General features: G+C 33.2%; 1 protein-coding gene across 1 annotated transcript in view; it reads right to left on the bottom strand.

Moving 5' to 3' along the window:
• The window catches only part of KPNA3 (karyopherin alpha 3 (importin alpha 4)), a 32,152-nt gene extending 15,058 nt beyond the window's left edge, over positions 1–17,094 (bottom strand). The window contains exons 1-9 of the mRNA XM_004680244.2: positions 17,053–17,094; positions 11,977–12,066; positions 11,822–11,851; positions 11,682–11,734; positions 11,431–11,526; positions 8,053–8,138; positions 5,971–6,057; positions 5,445–5,614; positions 4,223–4,267 (exon numbers count right to left, since the gene is read on the bottom strand). Coding sequence (XP_004680301.1) covers positions 4,223–4,267; positions 5,445–5,614; positions 5,971–6,057; positions 8,053–8,138; positions 11,431–11,526; positions 11,682–11,734; positions 11,822–11,851; positions 11,977–12,066; positions 17,053–17,094 — 699 coding nt within the window. The remainder of the gene's footprint in view (positions 1–4,222; positions 4,268–5,444; positions 5,615–5,970; positions 6,058–8,052; positions 8,139–11,430; positions 11,527–11,681; positions 11,735–11,821; positions 11,852–11,976; positions 12,067–17,052) is intronic.
• Between the last annotated feature and the right edge of the window lie 5,099 nt (positions 17,095–22,193).

Here is a 22,193-nt window from a genome sequence, read left to right as displayed (position 1 = left end):
AAAAAAAAAAAAAAAACGTATTGACGAGAATGAGCTTTTGTATTTCCAAGCTATTTCCCTAAACAAAACCCAATTCTATACTGCACACTAAAGATATTCCTAAAACAAATTAATCCCAAAAGATAAAAAATAATGGGATAAGCAAAAGTACACCAAGTAAATCAAAGAAAGCGGAGATTGCAATTCTCTTTACAGACTACCAGAATTTAGGCTAAAAAGCATTATAAAAGATTACCACACAAAGTTACTGGAGAAAGCTAATCCCACAATTTATAATGAAGACACACAAACTATCTATTTACCATATAACCCTGCAATTATCATTATAATTAAGATGATGTCAAAAAATACAAGATACTACTGTCAATATGAGGAAGGGAGGTCAAGCAGACCAAAAATGAGGTTACAGCTATTATAGCATACTGAAATTAATACTGTGAGAAGATAACAACTTGCATATAAAGCACACACACAAAGGATTTTCAATATTCAACAAAATATTGATAAATCTGTACAAAAACAATTTGAGTATCAGAGCATGAAGATCAATTAGGAAAATATTTGATGTATGTATAACAAAGTATTAAATACATAACTATATAAGGAATTCATTAAAAGATAAGTCAGAGCAAAAGTCCAACAGAAAAATAGAAAATAATGATGAATAAGCTATTTGCAAAGATGTAAGAATGGCCCTTAAACACTGAAATGCTTAACTTTGCTCATAAAATATAAAATACAAATTACAAATGAGACATAGTTCCTCACTATCAGACTAGCAAAACATTTAAAATATGACAAAGTCCTTTTATATACACTGATGTACTTTATATACACTACAGGAAATTTAGCATTATGTATCAAAATCAATGCATCCTCTTTCACCTATAAATTCTGTTTCTAGGAATGTACTCTGAGTATGAAAATACACAAGCTTATTCACTGCTACATTTTTTGTATCTGTGAATTCAGGAAACAGTCTGAACCCTTATCCCCAAAAAGTGTGTTTGAATAAACTGTGTCCACACACACACACACACACACACACACACAAAATACTGTGCCAAACGTCTGGATGCCTTACTCTTGTGTTTTAAGAGGATGATAAATGAAATACAACTTTTTTTTCATTTCATGCTCCTTAATAATAACAGGAAACCATTTTATCTAACTATGAAACAGTGATCTAAAAAAAATGAAATATTTAAGATTTCTAGGTGGAAGTTTGTTTATGGTTTTCAATAGGACGTTCATGACAGTATCTCAGTGGTGGGGGAAAGTAAACTAGAGCTAGGGTAGGTCCCCTGAAGTGAAAGAGACTCAAAGCTTCTTTTAAATTTGTTTTATAATATACTGGATGGTCTTCATTAAAAATTTCATTATAAAATGTTTTAAAGACTTGAAATTCACAGCACAGGACTGTTAGTGAGGCAACTTTACTTTTTTCTGTTTTCATTGAAGTTTGCTTTTCTTATCTCCACCATCATGTGGACAGTTACTCAAAGTCATTGATACTTGTAAAAGGTCTTTTCTCACCTGGGCTGCTTCAACTACTTTACACTTTCCCTCTCCACAAGTCTTGATTCTCTTTCTCTTTTGATTGATTCTATGCTAAATTACCTGGTTTTAGTCACTAATACCAAATGAGAGGATTATTTTCCTTCTAGTTAATAATCCTATTAATTGGTTACTAACAAAATTCTTTAATAATACTACTTTATTTTCTATTATTCATATCTGATCTTCTTTTAGAAAGTTTTGAAACTTTTTTACTCCAGCAATATTTCAGATGCTTGAAGGTTTATTCTATGCACACCATCCTACTCACCCAAAGCACTGAGCCTGAGCAGGCAAATGTTTAAAACTAGTAATCTTCTTCAAAACCCGTATCATATAAACAGAAGTAAAATCTCTAATAATCAAAAGTCTACCAACAAGGAGAAGCTCAGCTCAAGAATTTCACTGATTTTTGTTACCACCAGAAAATATGCTAACAAATAATGTCCTGTTAAGCACCATTACCAAAAACTGCTATTAACCTATACAGCAGTTTGAGGAAGATGAGATACTTAAGGGATGTTATTACTTCACACATGTTTCAGCGATAGAGCTGAACCAAAGCCTAAAAGTATAAGCTTGGGTGCTAAAATTCTGCACATTCTAAAGAAAGGAATGGCTCTTGTTCAGCACCTGTGAGGTAAGTTTTGAACCTTTGGATTTTCTACCCAAAGACCTGAGATGAGGCTGGGATAGACTGTTTATGCAAACTGTAATTTTATGATAAGCACCTCTTTTTGTCTGCCTGTGCCCTTGTAACATGCTCCATCAGTTTGTCTGCTAGGAGTCTGGGATAATATCTAGTGTTTAACTTGGGTTTCAGAATAGTATATAGAACTTAGAAAACACTGGCAGTAGGGAGAGGCATAATGTAGCATAAGTGGCTTAATTATGTGGGTGCCTAGCAAGGATACTGGAACTAAGTAAGTTAGGAGAGAGGTAAGTACCAGATGAGTTCACCCATATGTGTAATATAAAGAAACAAAGAAAAGAGACAAATCTAAACCAAAACAAGCCCTAGAAATCTTACTATAGAACTGAGGTTACTAAAGGGGGAAGGGATTCAATGGTCTATGAGGAAGAGTATGGATATTTTAGTAGTGGCAAATTAGACAAGTTATTCTTTCTTTTAAATCACATTTATAAGATGGAAACAATGATAATCTCTAAGATATTTGTAAGGAATGAGAGTGTGTGGCACATTTAAAGCCCTCAATAAATACTAACAATGAACGCAGTAATTTTTGCCATCTCTGTCACCCTTTCCACTACTATCCATCTCCTGATAATGCATATTTCACATGTTACTTTCCTAATGAAGTTTTCTGGTGACTAGACAGAATATGTGCTCTATAAGCCAAGCATTTTGGTCATAATTCTATTATACATTATCTTCCTGTTTTCACAATATCTTTTGTGTTTTTGTGATTTGGTATTAAAAAGCAAAGGCCTCGGGCCTGCCTTTAATCTCAACTGTGGATCTTACTCACTCACTGTATAGCCTTAGTTAGGTTATTATATATCTTACTGAGTTTCAATTTCCTTACTAGTAGAACAGGAAAATAAAGCTTAAAAATAAAATAATAAAAATATTATCTTATTTTGTGAAATAATTTTATATTCATTTCATAAATAAGATTGCATATAAACACATTTGATTTCACTTTTGTGACATTTCAGACTAATATGTCACAAATATACTTCAGTTACCTTTCAAAAATTCTTTCTTAAAAAATGAAGTCCTAAAATGAACTAGAGAAATATGATTACATATTTATGTATTAAATTATATACAGTTCATTATAAAAAATATTTACAATGATGTATTTTATTCAATCTCAATGATAAATCTCATAATTCTGGCATACATATGTGTGTGAAAACAAAGATCGGATTATAAAAACATAAACAGAGCAAATCAGTAAGAGCTCTTAGTTAGAACAATAAAAGATACTTCAATGCCAAAGTCAATTCCAGATTATAAAATTTATACTTTTTTTTACTCCATGGAAGAACCACATTTTGTGTGACTACATTTAGGAGAATTTGCCTAATAAAAAAACTTACCAGAATGTATAAATGTTTACATCTCCTGAAGTATATATATCATCTAAAAACACCTTTGCATTTAAATTTATACTTGATATTTGTCACTACTATACCCAGAAAGTTGTACACTTTCTAGTTTCACAGAAATTAGAAAGACTTACTATCTAAAAACCTCAGTTTTGAAATCAAATTCTGATACTTACTAGCTTTACAACTTTGGATAAGTTTTATTTAACATTTCTCTGAGGCTCAGTTTCTTCTATTATGTAAAATGGGGAAAAAATATCTAGTCTGTCCTATTATAAAAATCAAAGGAGATTAAGAAAATATCAGTCCCTTATAAAGTTTTTACCACATTATAAGTATTAACACTTAAAAATGAAATAGATAAAATAAATTAACTACATGTGATCATTTCTCTAAGATCAGCATTTTTGTTATCTCATGATTAAACCATAAACCTAATTTACCTTAATTTATTTATATGAATAACTTATATTTGGGAAGGTCAACAAGTTAATAAGATACGCTGACATTTATAAAAGCTAAAAAATAAATAACTTTTTCCAGTCACATTCAGAGCAAAACCCCAAATTTCATGTTCTGCTTCACTTACATTTATATCCGTATGGTATATGAGGACACATAATGCTGGCAAAATCTGAGGAAAGAAGATAAACAAGTAACACTGAAGTTGATGTATATGTCTTTGTGAAAATGATTACTGTGATACAATACTATTTGCAGGACAAGAAAGACAATGTTGAATTTGTTTGACTCTCTAATTAGGTAAATGAAAAGTTCAATCTGAAAAACCAAAGTATACTCCAGATGTTCAATTAAAATATCCATTAATTCTAGCAGAGATTAATGTACCCTAAAAGAAAACACTTCTTTCCAATAGTTTTTATGACATATTCTTCAAGTGGAAAGAATGAAGATGCAAATGTACAGTACAACAATTTTTAAAAAGCTACTCTTAAAATTGCCATTATTGTCTCACTTACCTGCTTAAAGTAAAAGATTTTATTTAATAGGCTATTTAAAGTCAAATTGAAGTTTCTGACATCAGATTTTGCCCAAAAATTATAAACAATGAAGTACAAAACCTTTATTGGAAGAAGGCCTTATCATCGTTTTATAAATCTGAGTGAGAAGGAACAAGAATGGGGGTAACACATTAAGTCCCCTTTCCATAACAATAAAAGGTAGCAAAAGCTGGTCAAAGATGTCAATTATAAAGTTTCATAGTCAACATTTCCCCATAAGGTAAAAGATTAAAAGCTCCATAGGATTTTTTGAAACTTAATACCTATTACCTATTTATATGTAAATGTGAATGAAAGCTACTATTTTGTTTTATTTAACACAAAGTTGATTACAGTGTTAAGAACACTAATCAGCAATCAAGGGAAATTTCATTTGGACTCAACCCAAAATCAGTTAAGAACATTCACATAGAAGTATACTAGTTCTATCTAGTACAGTTTATCTATAGCAATTCCTTTTGTTTTTAATTATTTAAGCCAGCAATGCAATACAGGAATAAAACTTCGAGGTTTTATTTCCTCCTTTTGTATTTTTCTGTTTACATTTTTTTGCTTTCTTTTTATGAAAACACTTACTACAAAAATAAGAATTAGGGTGGACTCTTATTCTTTTAGGTGTGATAAGATACTCAATTTTTAACTCACCAATAGTAAAATTAAATAAACATTACTTTTAAAAGTCTCACACCTGCAATGTAAGCAATAGGTTATTTCATTCCCTGTGCATGAAAATCTAACACATAAACATAGGGAAAATATACCATCTGGCCTTTGCAATTCTTCATTTACCTCCTGAACTGTCTCCATAGGCGGTGGGGGGTCCTTATTCCTGCAGAGATTGACAATGACCCATGTGACGTTCCGAAGGAAGGTGATGGGAATGGAGGGATTGATGAAGGACAGAAGAGGTTTGACAACTCCCAGTGATATGACATAATCTCTACATTGAGGACCATCACCTACAGAAATGAAAATTGTATTTAAAAAAAAATTACATTCAAGATGAGAAAGTCTGAAATGTATGCAATGGCTCATGTTGGGACACTGATGTTCTATGTTTCCTCACCATTAGTCAAGGGCATCAAGTGTTGTTGGGTTTTCCAGATTTTGATTTGGGGAACACAAATTACTAATTCTTGATAGTAAATTGCATATCCATTTGAAAGAGGTACCATCTTAAGTAGTATTCACGTGGCAAGAGATAATCAACTCAAGTTAAAATTAGAGGAAACATAGTGTTAATGGCTATGCCAATGTAGGAAAAAAGTTAATTAAGATTCTTAATTGGAATTTTTTCAAACCTAGTGCAACTTACCTATAATGTTTCCCAAAGCCCATACTGCTTGTTCACAAACATTTTGATGTGGTGAATGGAGAAGTCTTAAGAAAAGAGGTACGGCATCTGTAGTAAAGAAAAACCAATACTGATATTGCAAAGCTTTGTAGAGTTTAAGATTTCAGACAAAATAACTCAATAAAATACATTAAGTTTGGCATATTGTAATTGTCCAATTATAGTTCATTGAATGAATAAATGTGATGAACACCGACCGTGACCCTAAAATAACCGTTTTCGTAGTTTCCCTTAGTAATAATATTCAAGTTACAAATCTTTTGACAATATCTAAAAGTTGCTATTATTGCTATTATGTCACTAAATAAGACAGCAGTATGACTGCCCAATTTATGGATCGTTTAATAAAGCTAACTGGAACTCAAAAAAAGAAAACAGCAGTATGACTTTTTTCTAAAATGCATTATAAAAAAGGGTTTCTACTACAAAAATACAACTTTAGAAAATACTTTATCCAGTGTGACTGTAACTGCTGAGAAAGGATAAACTCACTGACTATTCTCTTAACCAACTTACTTTAAATTTTAATATAATTTATCATTATTATCTTTATGCTTTACCTGGCTTACATTTTAACCATCTCCCAAATTCTAAAACAGGGGTAACATACCATATTGAACTAGGTAATGAAGCATAAACTAGATCACATTTTTTTTTTAATTTCAGTCAACTATATACTACCTCTAGAACTTTTTGCAATAGCTAATTATTTAATTTAAATTGATACATTTAATAAAATTATAACTTGGTACAATAAGTTACCTAAGTGTAGCTATTTAATGGCTTTCTTGGGGTTATGTGGTCATCACCACAATCTAATTTTATATGTCTAGCATTTCCCAAAGAAATCTCATATATAAAGTAGTTCTACTGCTCAACCCCCCAGTACTAGGCAACCAGAACAATAAAACATTTGCTTTTCATCATTATAAATTTGCTTATTCTGATTTTTTAATTATTTCATATAAATAAACCATACAACTGTATGGTTTTCATGCTTGACATATCACTTAGCATAATATTTTTAAAGTTCACATGTAATCGCAAGTATCAGTATTTCTACTTGTACTGCTGAAAGTATTCCACCATATACCACAACTTTATTTATTTATTCACCAGTTAATAGACATTGGGGCCATTTTCATTTGTGTACAAGTCTATGTGGACAGATGTTTTCATGCCTTTGTTCCATGTAGTAGTAAAACTTTTCATTCATGATAATCCTATGATTAACCTTTTGATAAACTGTTTCCTAAAGAGTGGTCTTGGAAAGGAACACACCACTGGTAGTTCTCACCGTGCTACTTGAAGAAGGAATAAGATTCTCCCATTCCACTGTTATTGCTAATAAGCAATGTTTGTAAAAATCTTATTTACCTAATTAACAGTTTAGGTTAAAATAAAGAAAAATATGAAAGAAAGCCTTAGTCTAAATCTCTTCCCTTTTTGTTATATGTAACTTGACATTACTGAACTATCTGAAAGAGAACCGAAATTGTCCGTATTGTGTATCTGATTCAATATAACGTCGTATATCATACACCATTTACAAACCATCTTGAGTATCATTTAAAGTCAATTAAGTGTCCCATACTTTAACAGTACTTGGCAACATCTAGTTATTTCCAAAGAGCTTTCATCAATTTGAGACAACATACTAATAATAGTTCATCTTTAGGTAGGCAAAAATCTTAAAGTACATATATTATAAACAAAAAGGCATAAGCACCGTGGAGATATTTGAAACAGAAATTTAAACACCTGTTGTTAAGAAAATGTCTCTACCTTAAAAAGGTGAACACATTTATTTTTTAGTAACAACTATAAACTGTTTAATGATAGATTAACAATAACTATGGAAGAGACAACAAAAGTAACTTGTAAGATTGACCAGTTTAAAAATGTTACAAGAGTAGATCTAGTTTTTATAACAACATTTCACTTCTCTTTTCTAATAAAATTCAGATGGCCAAGCCCATGGTAAATTGGGAGTTGGGTTAGGCTCAGAGGAAATAACACCCAAAAAATAAAGAATTTACTTACTAGACTGTACAACAGCCTGAGTCTGTGCAGAAGTTCCTGATGCTATATTAGTTAATGCCCAAGCAGCTTCAAACTGTAGTGAAGGACTATAAAAAAACAAAAAAGTTCTTGTCAGATATTAAATTTATGATCTGAAGAATGATATAACTATCATTTACTTTGTCCTTAAATTTCACCTACTTATTTCTAATAGTCTGTTGCGTATCTCCTCTAAAATGTCTCCTTGACTCCTGAAGTCAGTCATATTATACACCTGCTACTTCATATCCATTGGTAATTGCAACATTAATCCCTCATTGTATTCCTTGACTCCTTTTCTCTCATAGACATCTCTATGTCAATGTCAACTCAATTTTATCTGCTAAATATTTCTTACAATGATAGCATCACCTCCAGCGTCATGTTGCTAGTTGAGGCATCTACCATCTCACTTGAATAGCTGCTGTGTCTACACTGGCCTTACAGCTGGAACCCTATCTTAGTCCCAGACACCATCTGTTTTACCTATTGGTAAATAGGTTTGATATTGTGTGATATGAGATATAAGTTTGCTTAATTTTGCTGAAAAGTGAGATCACTATAATTTGCAACTGTGACTGAAGACTGAAAAAGTAAAACTAAACTAGCTTTTAGAAGGTGAATTAAGAAAGGTGCCATGACTGTTGGAAGTATCAATAAAAGTATCATGGATGGAAAGATCACAATGTGCATGGATGCCAAGAGATACATCATGAAAACAGAAGTCAACAAGTATGCAAAAATTTTAGAAGGATGAAATAGGAAGAGCAGGTTATTTAAGTGTGTATGTATGTGTATGTTGGGGTGAGTGGAGGGGAAGTAGTATTCAAATTCCAGGCTACAAAATTTAAGTAAAGCAAATAATACTGAAGTCAATTTTCTACTATCTACATTAAATTAGAATTGGTAGCTGAAAGAAAGGTAACAGTATTAAGAAAAAACTAAAGAAAGCCAGTGATTAGGGAAATTAGAACAAAATACTATAAAAACTAAGGAAATTAAAATTCTGGTACCAAAAGGTTAGAGAGTTCCAATACAGAAATTGTTTTAAGGGAATAAATGTCAGAGACATAGTAAGCAATGAAGTTAAGATGGACTAGATGAGAAAGTAGAGAAGTTGACAGGACTATTTGATGAATTCTGGCAAAAGGTGGGGACAAGAGGATATCAGAGGTAGAGGAGAAGTAAAAGGATATTAAATGTGAAGATATTGAGGCAGTATATGTTATCCCAGATTAGAAGAAAAAAAGGGTTATTTAGCTAGGCTAAATAGTTGGGCATGAGACTGGAAATGAGGCCCTTAAGTAACAAACAGAAAGATGTGAAAAATAAAATTATCAAGCAGGGAGTGTTTCTAAAATGTTATGTGAAAAAAGAGAAGTTTTATATTTTTATACACACACACAATAAGTATAATAAGCAGCAAACAAACATTTATTTTAAGTTTGATAGTGTGATATGTCTTGCATATACTACTTCTATTCCTTATAACCACTATTTTTTCTTTTTTTAATCTTTTCCTTCTTCCTGAGGTATCAACCACCTAATTTTTATAGATGACTATCTTGTTCAAAAGTTACTTGAGGGGTCCTCCCTGGTGGTGCAATGGGTTCAAGTGCAGCACTATGAAGCTACTGCAGCTGTATGAGTTCAATCCCTGGCCAAGAAGGTGACCCACATGGTGCAGCAGACCTCTCCTGACCTGCCCGCTGCTCCCCTCAACAGTGTATTTCAGTGCATTTGCCTGTTCTGCTCCCCACTCTGTCTCTGGTGAATCCTCTCACTGCTCCTGCACCTCTGGCCTGTACCCCATTTCTGTATGCAAGATTAAACAAATCTTTAAAAAAAAAAAATCAGTTGAATTTTGGTCAACAGAAAACCCTGTTGTTTTTTTTTTGTTTGTTTTTTTAAAGATTTATTTATTTATTCATGTAGAGCTGGGGTACAGGTCAGAGATGCAGAGGGTGAGAGGCTTCACCAGAGACAGAGTGGGGAGCAGAACAGGCAGATCTATGAAGTACACCGCTGAGGGGAGCGGCGGGTGGGTCAAGAGAGGTCTGCCATACCATATGGATCTCCTCCAGGGCAGGCAGGGATTGAAATCATGAGGAGGTGGCTTAGTTTCTTAGTGCTGTGCTTTAACCCGCTGCACCACCAGGGAGGGCCCAGAAAACCCTGTTTTTAAACCATGGTCTATCTGGCTCCAAAATCTATGGCATTTTTTAACACAATTTCCCATGACACATTCATAAGGTCCACTCCAAATCACTGACAATTCTTTTTTTTTGCTTTGGGTTGAAGTTACACAGTCTATATACTTTGGCATATGTTTCTAAAATATATGTTAGAACACCTAAAGGTTGGAAAGTAAAGGAAAAGAAGGAGTAAGAAACAGATCAAGAAGAAAAGGGGGTCCTTAAGGTGGGAATAAAACAAAACTTTTAAACTGCTGAAATAAAAATTTGCTTAAATATGACCTGTTATAGAAAATTCATGTGACAGTATGTGTTGCCGGCTTTTGGAGTGGTGTATAGTTATAACACACATGGAAACACCCTTCATGGCAACATTTATACACCACTATTTTATTCAGTAAACCAACAATTTCTAAATAACACTTAGCAAAATATCCCAAGTTTTAGTCTAATTAATGCTCATAAATGCAAAATAGCATCTGTTTTAAAGTATTTTAGAGTTCAAATTTATCAAATTAATGAGGTTTAAGATAAAGCACACCGAGATCATTATCTAAACATTAATGAAAATTGTATCTCAAACACTATCAGTGTTTATATATACACATAAAACATATATGTTTATATGTGTGTGTGTGTGTGTGTGTGTATACAACTTGCCCCTTATTTTTACTTTACCACAAATAAGAAGCATGATGTTGGATAACTAAGCTAGAGTTCTGTTAAAGGCTTTGCAGAGGATCACTGGGTCGTCTGGACTATTGCCAGAGTAAGAAAAAGCTACTCAGTTCTGGAAACCATTCATGTTGACTCAGTCATGAGGTTAATCTATATATAGACTTGAGCAAAGAGTGACTCAAACACTATTTGGGATGCTTTAAATATTAACTAATTAAAAAAAACGCTGAAAAGTAAAAATCTATAAATATTTGAGGTAACTTAGAACGAGCAATAAATAGAAGTTAAGATTTTCCTGGAAAATAAAAATATTAATAAACTATAAAGAGAAGCACTTCAAGTATGTTGACATTAAAAATACAAGACAACTGAAAAACATAATAAATGTAATACTTAGTCAAACTGGTTAATAATAACCTGAATAATAACCCTGAAATTTTAAGTTAACTGAAAAAAAGTGAAATAAGGGGTCAAAATCCATACTTACTTATCATCCCTTTCTAGACATTTGACTAGAATTGGTAAAATCCCAGATTTTATTAGGTCATCAATTGGTGGATTTCTGTCACTGGATAACAACTTCCTTAAGAAGAGAAACATAAAAAAATTATTTACTATAATTTTCAAACTTTGAATAGGAATAACAATGAACTACTATGTACTACTAATACTTTTAGGCCATCAGTTAAGACACTAAGGTACAAAAAACATATTCTCTCTGGACAAATTGGTATTTACCTTGCAGCCTGGACAGCACTCAACTGGACCACTGGGTTATCACTCGTGGCATTCTGCAACAACAAACACAAATTACAGAAAGTTAAAAAAGAATCTATTTCAGAATAATTCAAAATGAGAATATTAAATTAATAACATACCTGCAGTATAGCTTCTAGTGTTACATTTTGCTTAAAAAGAAAAAAAATAGTTTAGCAAAGAGTTTATTGTAAAATTGGTCTTATATTAAAAATGAGGTTCTCCAGTTGCTATATTTATTATTTTTAAAATACCTTTTAAGAAAAAGAAAACTTACTGCTTTAAAATCAGCATCAACATCTGAATCTTCTAAACTTTCTTCTTGCGGAACATTTCTTTTTTTCAGTAAGTGCTCATCTCTTTTGTTCTGAAATGAAACCAATAAGATATCTAAGAAGTCATGATGGCTGCTGTTAATTTATTTCAACTTCAGCACCTATTTATAGAGCAGCGAATCTCTACATAACATACTGTTAACATTAATTAAATGTACATACTGTGAACTAATGATGTGCCACATTCTGGCTCTGGTAACAAAACTTGTACAGTCCAGCTTACACACACACAAATTATTAAGTACAAACTGTATTCCTTAATACTATACTTCCCAATCTTTAGTGAGAATATTTAAATTTATGGATGCACTATAATCTAGCAAATATATTTCAACTAGCATGCTAATTTTCACTTACTTATTGCTAATGGTTACCTGAAAAAATTATAAAGAAGTCAAATTAATGGGAATGTAAGGAATGGGAACTTACCATAAATGCTTCCTATTTGCTATCACAACAGATTTAACCCTTAGCGATTTGACTTTTACAAACAAGAATTCTCTACTGGTAAATGTTTCTACATTTGATGGGATTTTAACTGTAATGGCAATCTGTGCCATTTTACTGAATATATAATGTTGGTATAGAACTATGTAGATACAAATGAGAAGACTAAATGACTAAAAAAGACTAAATAACTTCTAAGATCTCAACTTAAAATTTCAAAGGACTGCACTATTTAGTATTCAATACATAATTTGGAAGTGTCTATAATAGAAAGCTTATTACAGAAGTATTAATACAGATCTCAAAATTCCAAATAGAAAGTTATAGATATCAAAATAACCAAATAGAAAGTTAAAAGTAGAAATAAATCTTTATCTGATGCTTATTGACTACTGGCATATCCACTTTTGTACTACATGTAAGCTACCCTGGTTACACAAACTGATGCTCACAGATAAGGTGATCACTAGCTACCAACTTACACTTACATCACAGCATACTTCCTAGTAACAAGTCAAAACATCAATTCTACACTATTATGAAATTTTTTATAACAAATTATTACAAAATTAAATCAGTTCAAATACTAAAATTCATGTACTAATATTTTATATAGTCTCAAGTGGTTCCCCACAAATACTTACTAATTTATAATGGAAAAAACTGGCACACAGAATCTTACCCACCAGTCAAGGTTATGACCACCAGTGAAGAACAATTAATCAATGTTCTGTGGCTTGTGATCTGAAGCACTAAGAAAACATTACTGACATGCTATTCTGACCAAATAATATTATTCTATTACTACTAATAATAACCACCACCCAAGAAATATCAGTCAACTCAAATTTGCCATTCTACAAAAACTTGTCTATACTTTTTGAAGATGCAATCATGAAGATTAAAAACAGGAATTGTAGGGTTAGAGGAAACTAAAGAAACACAACAAAATGCAATGTCTAATTCTCAGTTCTATCTTAGATTTATAAAGGACATCATTAGGAACAACTGGAACAATATGAACTGGATCTATGGATTAGATAGTAGAAATCTACCCTTGTTAATTTGACAGATGCACTGTGGTTATGTAATAAAGCACATACAGGGTATCGTGCCTGCAATTTAACTGGTTCAAGATAATATTAATGTCATGTGTATCTATTACATATATTAGTGTATATTATATATGTAAATTGGAAGTAGAGTGAGTAAAGCAAATATAAAATACTAATAGTCAAGGAACTTGGGTGCAAAGTTAAGTGTGAACAGCTTTTATATTATTCTTGCAACTTTGAATTTCAAAATGCAGGTTTGGAATTGTGTCAAAATTTAAAAAAACTATGCATTGTACTTTGTGATTTATAACCATATAGCTAGTTAACTTAAAAATCTCTCTATATATGATAGCTTTTAACATCCCTTGGAATTTAATAATTTAAAAATTTTCAGCAAAGTGTATCTCTCAATAGATACAAGCAAAAATTATTTTAAATCCTGATTGCATTCTATTTCCCTCTAACTTTTCCAGGGCCTGAATTATTAAGCATCCAAGTCTTTTTTGGAATCCTATTCCCTCCACTCCCCCAAGCCCTAGGCATTCTAGGCCAAAAAGCACACAAAGCATCAAAACAACATTAAAGCCTCCTAGATACACAGACCATCAAACTGGAGAGAGCATATTATCACTTTATACAATATTTGTTCTCTTTTTGGATAAACACTCTATCTGATAAAGAAGCTTCTTTCTATTCCTAATTTGCTAAGATTTTTTCTTCTACCTTTATTAGGCCAAAGTAGGTGCTTAATTTCATCAAACTGTGCTTGTTTTGTATCTATTGAAATGGATGTATAATTTCCCCCTTTCATCTGTATATAGATTTTCTAAAATTAACCATTAAAGGATAAAACAATTCATGTTAATAAAGGATAAAACAGTTCATGTTAATAATTGGCTTACATCCTCCATTTCTGATAGATTAGTAGTATCACTGTTAATCGACCTATTGTCCTAAACTGGTTAGCAGTCCTCCAACTATTTGTTTTAAGTATGCTATAAGGAACTTGTGCCAGAAATGAGCTGTGAAACTAAAATACAGTTTAGTTCTGTAAATTAATTAACTTATTAGGCAGAAAAATTTTCTTGGTAAAGGAAGCAGTCATTTGTTTTATTTTGGCACAAATTCCTGACTTGTCACAGATCAGGGATTTTGAGTAGCAGTACTCTGTTTTTCCTAAAATGTCAAAAATGATATAAACCATAAGTAAAATTGAATTAAACCATCATTCAATTTCATTTTTGAATATTAGCATGTAACATATGTCTACTACATGTCCTGAATTTAACTAGGCATTTGGGATGGGCTAGAGAGACTTGGGAATACTAGGGGAGAGGGTTATTACCTGCATTTTAGAATCTTACAATCTAATAGAAATGGGTACAGCTTATTTACATAATCTGGGAACCAGCTCTTTTATATTTTTCAAGAAGCTCAATGTCAATAATAAAAATGTGATTTTCTCATAGGGGTACAGAATAACAAGGTTAAAGACAAAGATGATTTGACCACAGACTGAAGGATGTGCTCATCACATCTCCCTAGACTCATCAAAATCAATTAAGTTGTCTGAAATTGGGCCCTCCCTGGTGGTGCAAGGGGGTTAAAGCGTAGCATTGTGAAGCTATGGGTAGCCCTCTCAGCATAATCCCCAGCCTAGGAGGTGACCTACATGGCACAGCAGACCTCTCCTGACCTGCCTGCTGCTCCTCTCAGTAGTGTATTGCAATCTGCCTACTATGCTCCCTACTCTGTCTCTGGTGAGTCCTCTTACCCCCTGCACCTCTGGCCTGTATCCCAGTTCTGTATGCATAAATAAATAAATATATATTTAAAAGATTTATTTATTTATGCATACAGAACTGGGGGAGACCAAAGGTTCAGGGGCGATGAGAGGATTCACCAGAGACAGTGGGGAGCAAAGCAGGTAGACTGACTGAAATACACTGCTCAGGGGAGCAGCAACTGGGTCAGGAGAGGTCTGCCATGTGCCCTGTGGTCACCTCCTGAGCGGGGATTGAACTCATAAAGAGGTGGCTTTAGCTTGTAAGTGCTATGCTTTAACCCGCTGAGACACCAGGGAGGGTTCATAAATAATTTTTTTTTTAATTGTCTGAAATTTTAGGCTTTGTTTCAGGAAAAGTTCACTTTGCACTGCTTACTCAAGGAATTCTGAAATGTGAAACATGAAATTGCTTGAGATTTCTTTAGTTAGTTTTATTTCTGGTCTACCCACAGGATTTCCACAAATAGTAGTAATCGGGAAAGAAATAATGTTGTCCATGAGAGCAAAATGAAGTAGGGTAGCTTAGGTAACCAATGTAGATATTTTTAAAAAAGATGTGTTCTGACAAGCAAGAATTTTAATTCTAATAAATTAAATACAGAAGGCAGCTCAACATAAAGAGAAGAATAAATAACTATGTAAATATAAATAAGTAGCTTTGATTGTTAAGCATATGAGAAGGGCTAAAAAACTTAAAATAAGGGGATTCTGAATAACATCAAAATCAATATAACAGCTTTACAGTTATATTCCAAACACAAAATGTTAAGGGAAAATAAAAGCCCACATTAGCTGTTGTAATGCTAACAGATAACTATAAATAACTAATTACTTAATTCTAATATTACTCCTACTGCCACTATTAAAGAGAGTGATCTTTACCAATGAATGAAAAACGACACACAAAACAACACACACTATCCTACTAAGTTAAAATATGAAAAATAATCTATACTGCAATGTGAAAAATCAAGAAACACAGGTCTATTTAATTCTAGTGACTCACTGAAAGAATGTATATACTAGGAATCAAGACCTCCTTCTTTCTATAACTGAAAAGTTTTAGGATAGTAATTTAATATACTAATTTCAGAAGTGAATTAGATCAAGAAAAGGATCTAATCTCAGACTAACAGATTTGAAAATATTTCAAATATTTATTTTTAAACATACATGTATGTAGAGAATTCATTATGTGTATTTTCTTATTATACATGTAGAGAATTCATTATGTGTATTTTCTTATTAAGTGATTAAAAAATTTGATTAAAATAAAGGTAATGCTAAAGTGCTCCAAAAATAAAGAAAATAAATTTTAACAGTGGTCATATTCAATGGAAAAATATAAAGCTAGAATACTTTTATTGTTTGAAAGTATTTCTAAAAAGCATGTATAATTTTCACATGAGGAAGGTAGTGGAATCCTATCTAGTACACTGTCTAGTATACATGGTTCACAGAACAATATTAAGAAAAATAAAATCATCTAACTTCATCACATTTGAGAAATTCTATATTGGTAGCAAAGTACTTCACATATAAATGCTGTACCTGATAAAAGGAAGCCATTATGAGCATATACCATCATAAACTAATGGTATACTTTTATGCTATATAGTTTTAGGGGTGACCATAAATTTGCAATAGTATTGTCCTTATTCAAGTTATACATACTTCTGACATCAGAAAAATTTCCTAATGACTTTTCACAAAATGTAAACCGCCCTTACCTTTCGAAGTTCAACTGTCACTTCATTTCTGTGTCTTCGCATTGTCTAAAAAGAAAAGATGACATATAAGTAAACACTGACACTGCTAGTATATAAATCAGAGACTTAGGCTTTTAAAATTTTTAAATGTGGATCCTCCCTGATGGCGCAACAGGTTAAAGCGCAGCACCATGAAACTCCCCATAGATGCTTCAGTGCGAGCTCGATCCCAGGCCCAGGAGGTGACCCACATGGTGTGGCAAACCCCTCCTGACCCTCCTGCTGCTCCCCCTCAGCAGTGTATTTTGTCAATCTGCCTATTTTGTTCCCCACTCTGTCTTTGGTGAATCTTCTCATCACACCTGTACCTCTGGCCTGTGCCCCAGTTCTGTATGCATAAATCTTAAAAAAAAATAAAAATTTAAATGTTTTAGAAGTCATTTATTCTAAGTCAATTTTAGACTTTCAATTAATTAGAATAGATTAAAAAGTTATCTATTTTACCATCCATCTGTTGGTTAATTCTGTGTGGCATGGGAAGTGGAACCAGGTTGCTTAAATGTGTCCAAGGTTCTTAGGGAATTGTATACTTAATTGTACACAGTCTTGATAGAATAACTAATCTATTAAAGTATTATCTTTCTCCTATTTGAGGAGATTCAAACTATGATGACAGAACTCTCTCCCTTAACTCTGAATCTTGAATAAAAAATAAAAAAGAGAAGCACATTAATTTCCAAAAATGTATTTATACACAAGGTAGTGAATAATGCCAATATCCTGGACTTCTCTGCTATTCCTGCCTCTCTGGTGTCTCCACTCACTCTATAAAATGTCACATACTCTTCTAATAAATTATGGTTTAGGTTAAGTCAGTCAAAACTGGGTTTTGATGCTTACAACCAATGAATTTATCTCAAATGATAAACAACAAATAGCATTATGGCCTTAAAACAATATGAAAATAGATTTGTGATAGCTATTTTGTATCAAAAAATAAAGAAATACCCTAAGTTATTGAAAGGCTGGATCAGGTATGTCTTATCAGGAATTACTGAAATGATCATATACCCATCCCCCCTTTGGCATAATATAAATTGTTTTATTACATATGAAATATGGAAAAATCCTTACATTGCCAGAATAAAGGTTACATAAAAGCTCATGGTCATGATACATTATTATTCTAATATACGTCCAAATTCAGCATGCTACCATTTTATTTAATAATTCTTTTATTATAGTATCTCTGTCAAGGTTTCTTAAGCTGTAGCTTAAGAAACCAGAGACAGTGGGGAGCAGTCAATCCCGGCCAATTTAGAAACTTCAATGTTTGTTGCACACTAGCTATATTAAAGTTCCTTTCCATTGAAAGTCTTATGCACTAGAGTATATTTTGTCTTGATACAGAGCAGGCATGTTTGGGGGTAATGGGGTGCCCCACTCCCTGCCTTGTAACATTACTAGAGTACTATTTATTTTTTTAAAAAGGTAAAATCTGGCCCTCCCTGGTGGCTCAGCGGGTTAAAGCACAGCACTAAGAAGCTTAAGCCACTTCCGCATGAGTTCAATTCCCGCCTGCTCCGGAGGAGATCCACATGGCGAGGCAGACCTCTCCTGACCCGCCCGCTGCTCCCCTCAGCAGTGTACTTCGTCGATCTGCCTGTTCTGCACCCCACTCTGTCTCTGGTGAATCCTCTCACCCTCCGCATCTCTGGCCTGTACCCCAGCTCTATATGAATAAATTAAAAAAAAAAAAAAAGGTAAAATCTTTCATTTTGTGACAACACAGATGGAACCTGAGATGAGTATGATAAGCAAAATAAGTCAGACAGTAAAAGACACGTATCAAATGTTTTCTCTTATGTAGAATATTAGTAATTAAAGCAAATAAACTAATAAACCACACAAAGAAATAACTCTTAGATTACTACCAGATATTAGTAGAGTAGGAAAGGATGAGCAGTGGGAGGGAAGAGAAGAGGGCAGATAGGATACTATAGATAGCTGAGATGAGCCTTATACATAGGAGCAAAGATAGACCCTAAGAGTTATAGTTTTGTAATCAATAAAATTTTATTAAATAAATTTAAAAAAACTATGAGATATCATCTCATACCTGTGGAAAGGACCTCTCAAAAAGACCAGACAAAAATAAGAATTAGCAAGGAGGGTTCAGAGAAAAGAATCCTTTTACACTGTTGATGGAAATGTAAGTTGGTCCAGCATCTATGGAAAATAACACTTAGAAAGGCATTTTGAAAATAACTGTAGGGCCCTCCCTGCTGGTGCAATGGGTTGAAGGGCTGCAATATGAAGTTAGGCCAAGCCGTGGCCACTTCAGTGCAAGCTAATCCACATGCCGCAGCAGACCTCTCCTGTGTCTCCCACTGCTCCCTACAGCAGTATACTTTGTCAATCTGCCTGCTCTGCTCCCCACTGTTTCTGGTGAATTCTCTCGCAGCCCCTGCACCTCGGGCCAGTACCCCATTTCTGTATGCATAAATAAAATCTTAAAAAAAAAAAAAAACCTGCAAATGGAAGACCTCTTAGGTATGTACCAAAATTTTGTGGTGTGAGTTTACACTAAAAAAAAATAAATTAAGAGGTTGAAGTCTTTCCTCCTAGGCAAAACCCTACACTGAAAAGAATTATTATTGGGAGAGCACTCCCAAATGAGCAAGACAGACACAATCGGAACAAAGGAAAGAGAGGGCCCACAAAACAGCAAACCATGTTTTAATCATTATTTTTTAATCATTTTGTGAAGAACATGATGAAGTCTAGAGTGGTAAAGTTGGAAAAGGTCCCTTGCTCCAAAAAAAGTCCAGGAAATTTTATTGTGAGATGAACAAAAAGGGTTTGGGAGAAAATCCCATGTAATAAGAAATGGAAGAATAAATAGAAGAATATTGACATTAAAAGCTCCTGCAAAATACATACCTACAAACAGGTAAAAATTATATCCTAGGGTATTCTCTGGTAGTGCAATGGTAAATCCTCTCACCCCTGTACCTTTGGCCTGTACCCCAGTTGTATGCATAAGTAAATAAATATTTTTAAAAATTATATCCTAAAGAACATTATAAATCAGAATATGAAAAACTCAGAAATGAGGTGCTAGAAATCAGTAAAGCATTTCAGATAAAAGAACAATATTTCAGAAAGGAAATGTATTCAAAATAAGCTCTAATACACAGCAGATAATGTTTTAAGAGATATAGAATGTTCTGAGAAGAAATCTTAATTCTCATCAGCAGAAAAAAAAAATTGTAACTATGTAGCTACACCTGATGAACTATGGTAAATAGATTTATTGCAGTGATCACTTTGCAATGTATGCAAATAGTGAATCATTGTCTTGCACACCTGAAGCTATGTGCTATATGCCAATTATACCTAAATTTAAAACTGAACATGAAAATTACTAGAATGAAAGTGACAGTAAAAAAGATAAGCAGGCCCTCCCTGGTGGCGCAGCGGGTTAAAGCACTGCACTGAGAAGCTAAAGCCACTTCCGCATGAGTTCGATTCCCGCCTGCTCTGGAGGAGACCACATGGCTGGCAGACCTCTCCTGACAGGCCCGCTGCTCCCCTCAGCAGTGTACTCCATCGATCTGCCTGTTCTGCTCCCCACTCTCTCTGGTGAAGCTTCTCACTGCCCCTGTACCCCAGTTCTGTATGTGCAAATAAATAAATCTTTAAAAAAAAAGATAAGCAAGAGGTTCTAAACATATATAATGAGGCCTCAAGAAAGAAAACAAAAGCACCGTGACAGAGCAAATAATCAAGAGAAAAAAAAATTACTGAACCTAGGAGATTTGAAATATTGAGAGACTATACCATACTACACCAAATTGATTATCTGGGAAATCCAAAAACAAAACAAAAATACTGAGATCTACTGTAAAACTAATGATTTCTAAGAAAAAAGAAAAATTACTCTGGACATCAAGCAAAATAAAATACTGACTTTTAAGGGAGAGCTAATGAATTAAAAAAAAAAAAAGGTCACAAGATACCAGATAAAAATACAAAATCAACTGTATGTTTATATTCTAGCAATTAAAAAAAAAGGGCAACAAAATATAAAATATAAGCAGTGTCATGGGTAATATATCAAAGATATAAATGAACCACCTAACAATCCATGAATAGGACATAGATACTGAAAATAACACAATACATATGGAGGAATTAAAAGATAAGTAAATGGAGACACATAATGTGTTTGTGGAGTGGCAGATTCAACTTGTGTAAAAATGTCAATTCCTCTCACAATACACAGGTTTAACACAGTTCTACTCAAAACCCCAGCAAATTTAAAATTTTTTAAATAAATTCATTACATCATGCTTCATTTTTGTACAATATATGATTTCCCTATGAAATTCCCACCACCAGTTCACCGGTGCACCATAACCATAGTTTGTTGTGCTCTTCCCACTCCTGTCCAGATCTCTCCCCTCTTCTTCCCCTGCAGAATGTCTCTGATCTATAGGTGCCTGATGATTTTGATTTTTACTTTATTATAGTTACTTTTTCCCCCTGATACCTGTTTCATTTTCTCTACATTCCTCCTGTAAGTGACACCATTCAACATTTTTCTTTTTTTCCTGGCATATTTCGCTGAGAATAATTCCTTCAAGGTCCATCCATGTTGCTGCAATGGACATTTTGATTGCTGAGTAATCTTCATTATATAAATATACCACATCTTCTTGATCCAGTCATCTGCTTCTGGCATCTGGGTTGCTTCCATAGCTTACCTAATGTGAATTGTACTGCAATAAATATAGGGGTGCAGGTGTCCTTTTGATTTCATGTTTTTGTGTTCTTTGGGTAAATGCATACGAGTAGAATTGCTGGATCATATGGAAGCACCATTTTTAGTAGTCTGAGGAACTTCCACACAGCTCTCCATAGTGGTTGGATGAGTTTGCATTCCCACCAGCAGTATAAAAGAGTTCCTTTTTCCTCCACATCCTTGCCAATATTTGTTGTTGCTATTTTAATATATGCCATTCTCACTGGTGTGAAGTGGTATCTCATGTTTTGATTTGCATTTCCCTGATTACAAGTGATGTTGAACATTTTTTCATAGATCTTCTGACCACTAGCATTTCTTATTTGGAAAAGTGTCTTTCTAAGCTCTTCTGACC

The sequence above is a fragment of the Condylura cristata genome, unplaced genomic scaffold (genome assembly GCF_000260355.1).
Source record: "Condylura cristata isolate star-nosed mole 26May11 unplaced genomic scaffold, ConCri1.0 scaffold00010, whole genome shotgun sequence".
Classification (NCBI taxonomy): domain Eukaryota; kingdom Metazoa; phylum Chordata; class Mammalia; order Eulipotyphla; family Talpidae; genus Condylura; species Condylura cristata.
The sequence above is the reverse complement of the archived record's forward strand: the minus strand, read 5'-3'. Positions and strand labels throughout refer to the sequence as shown.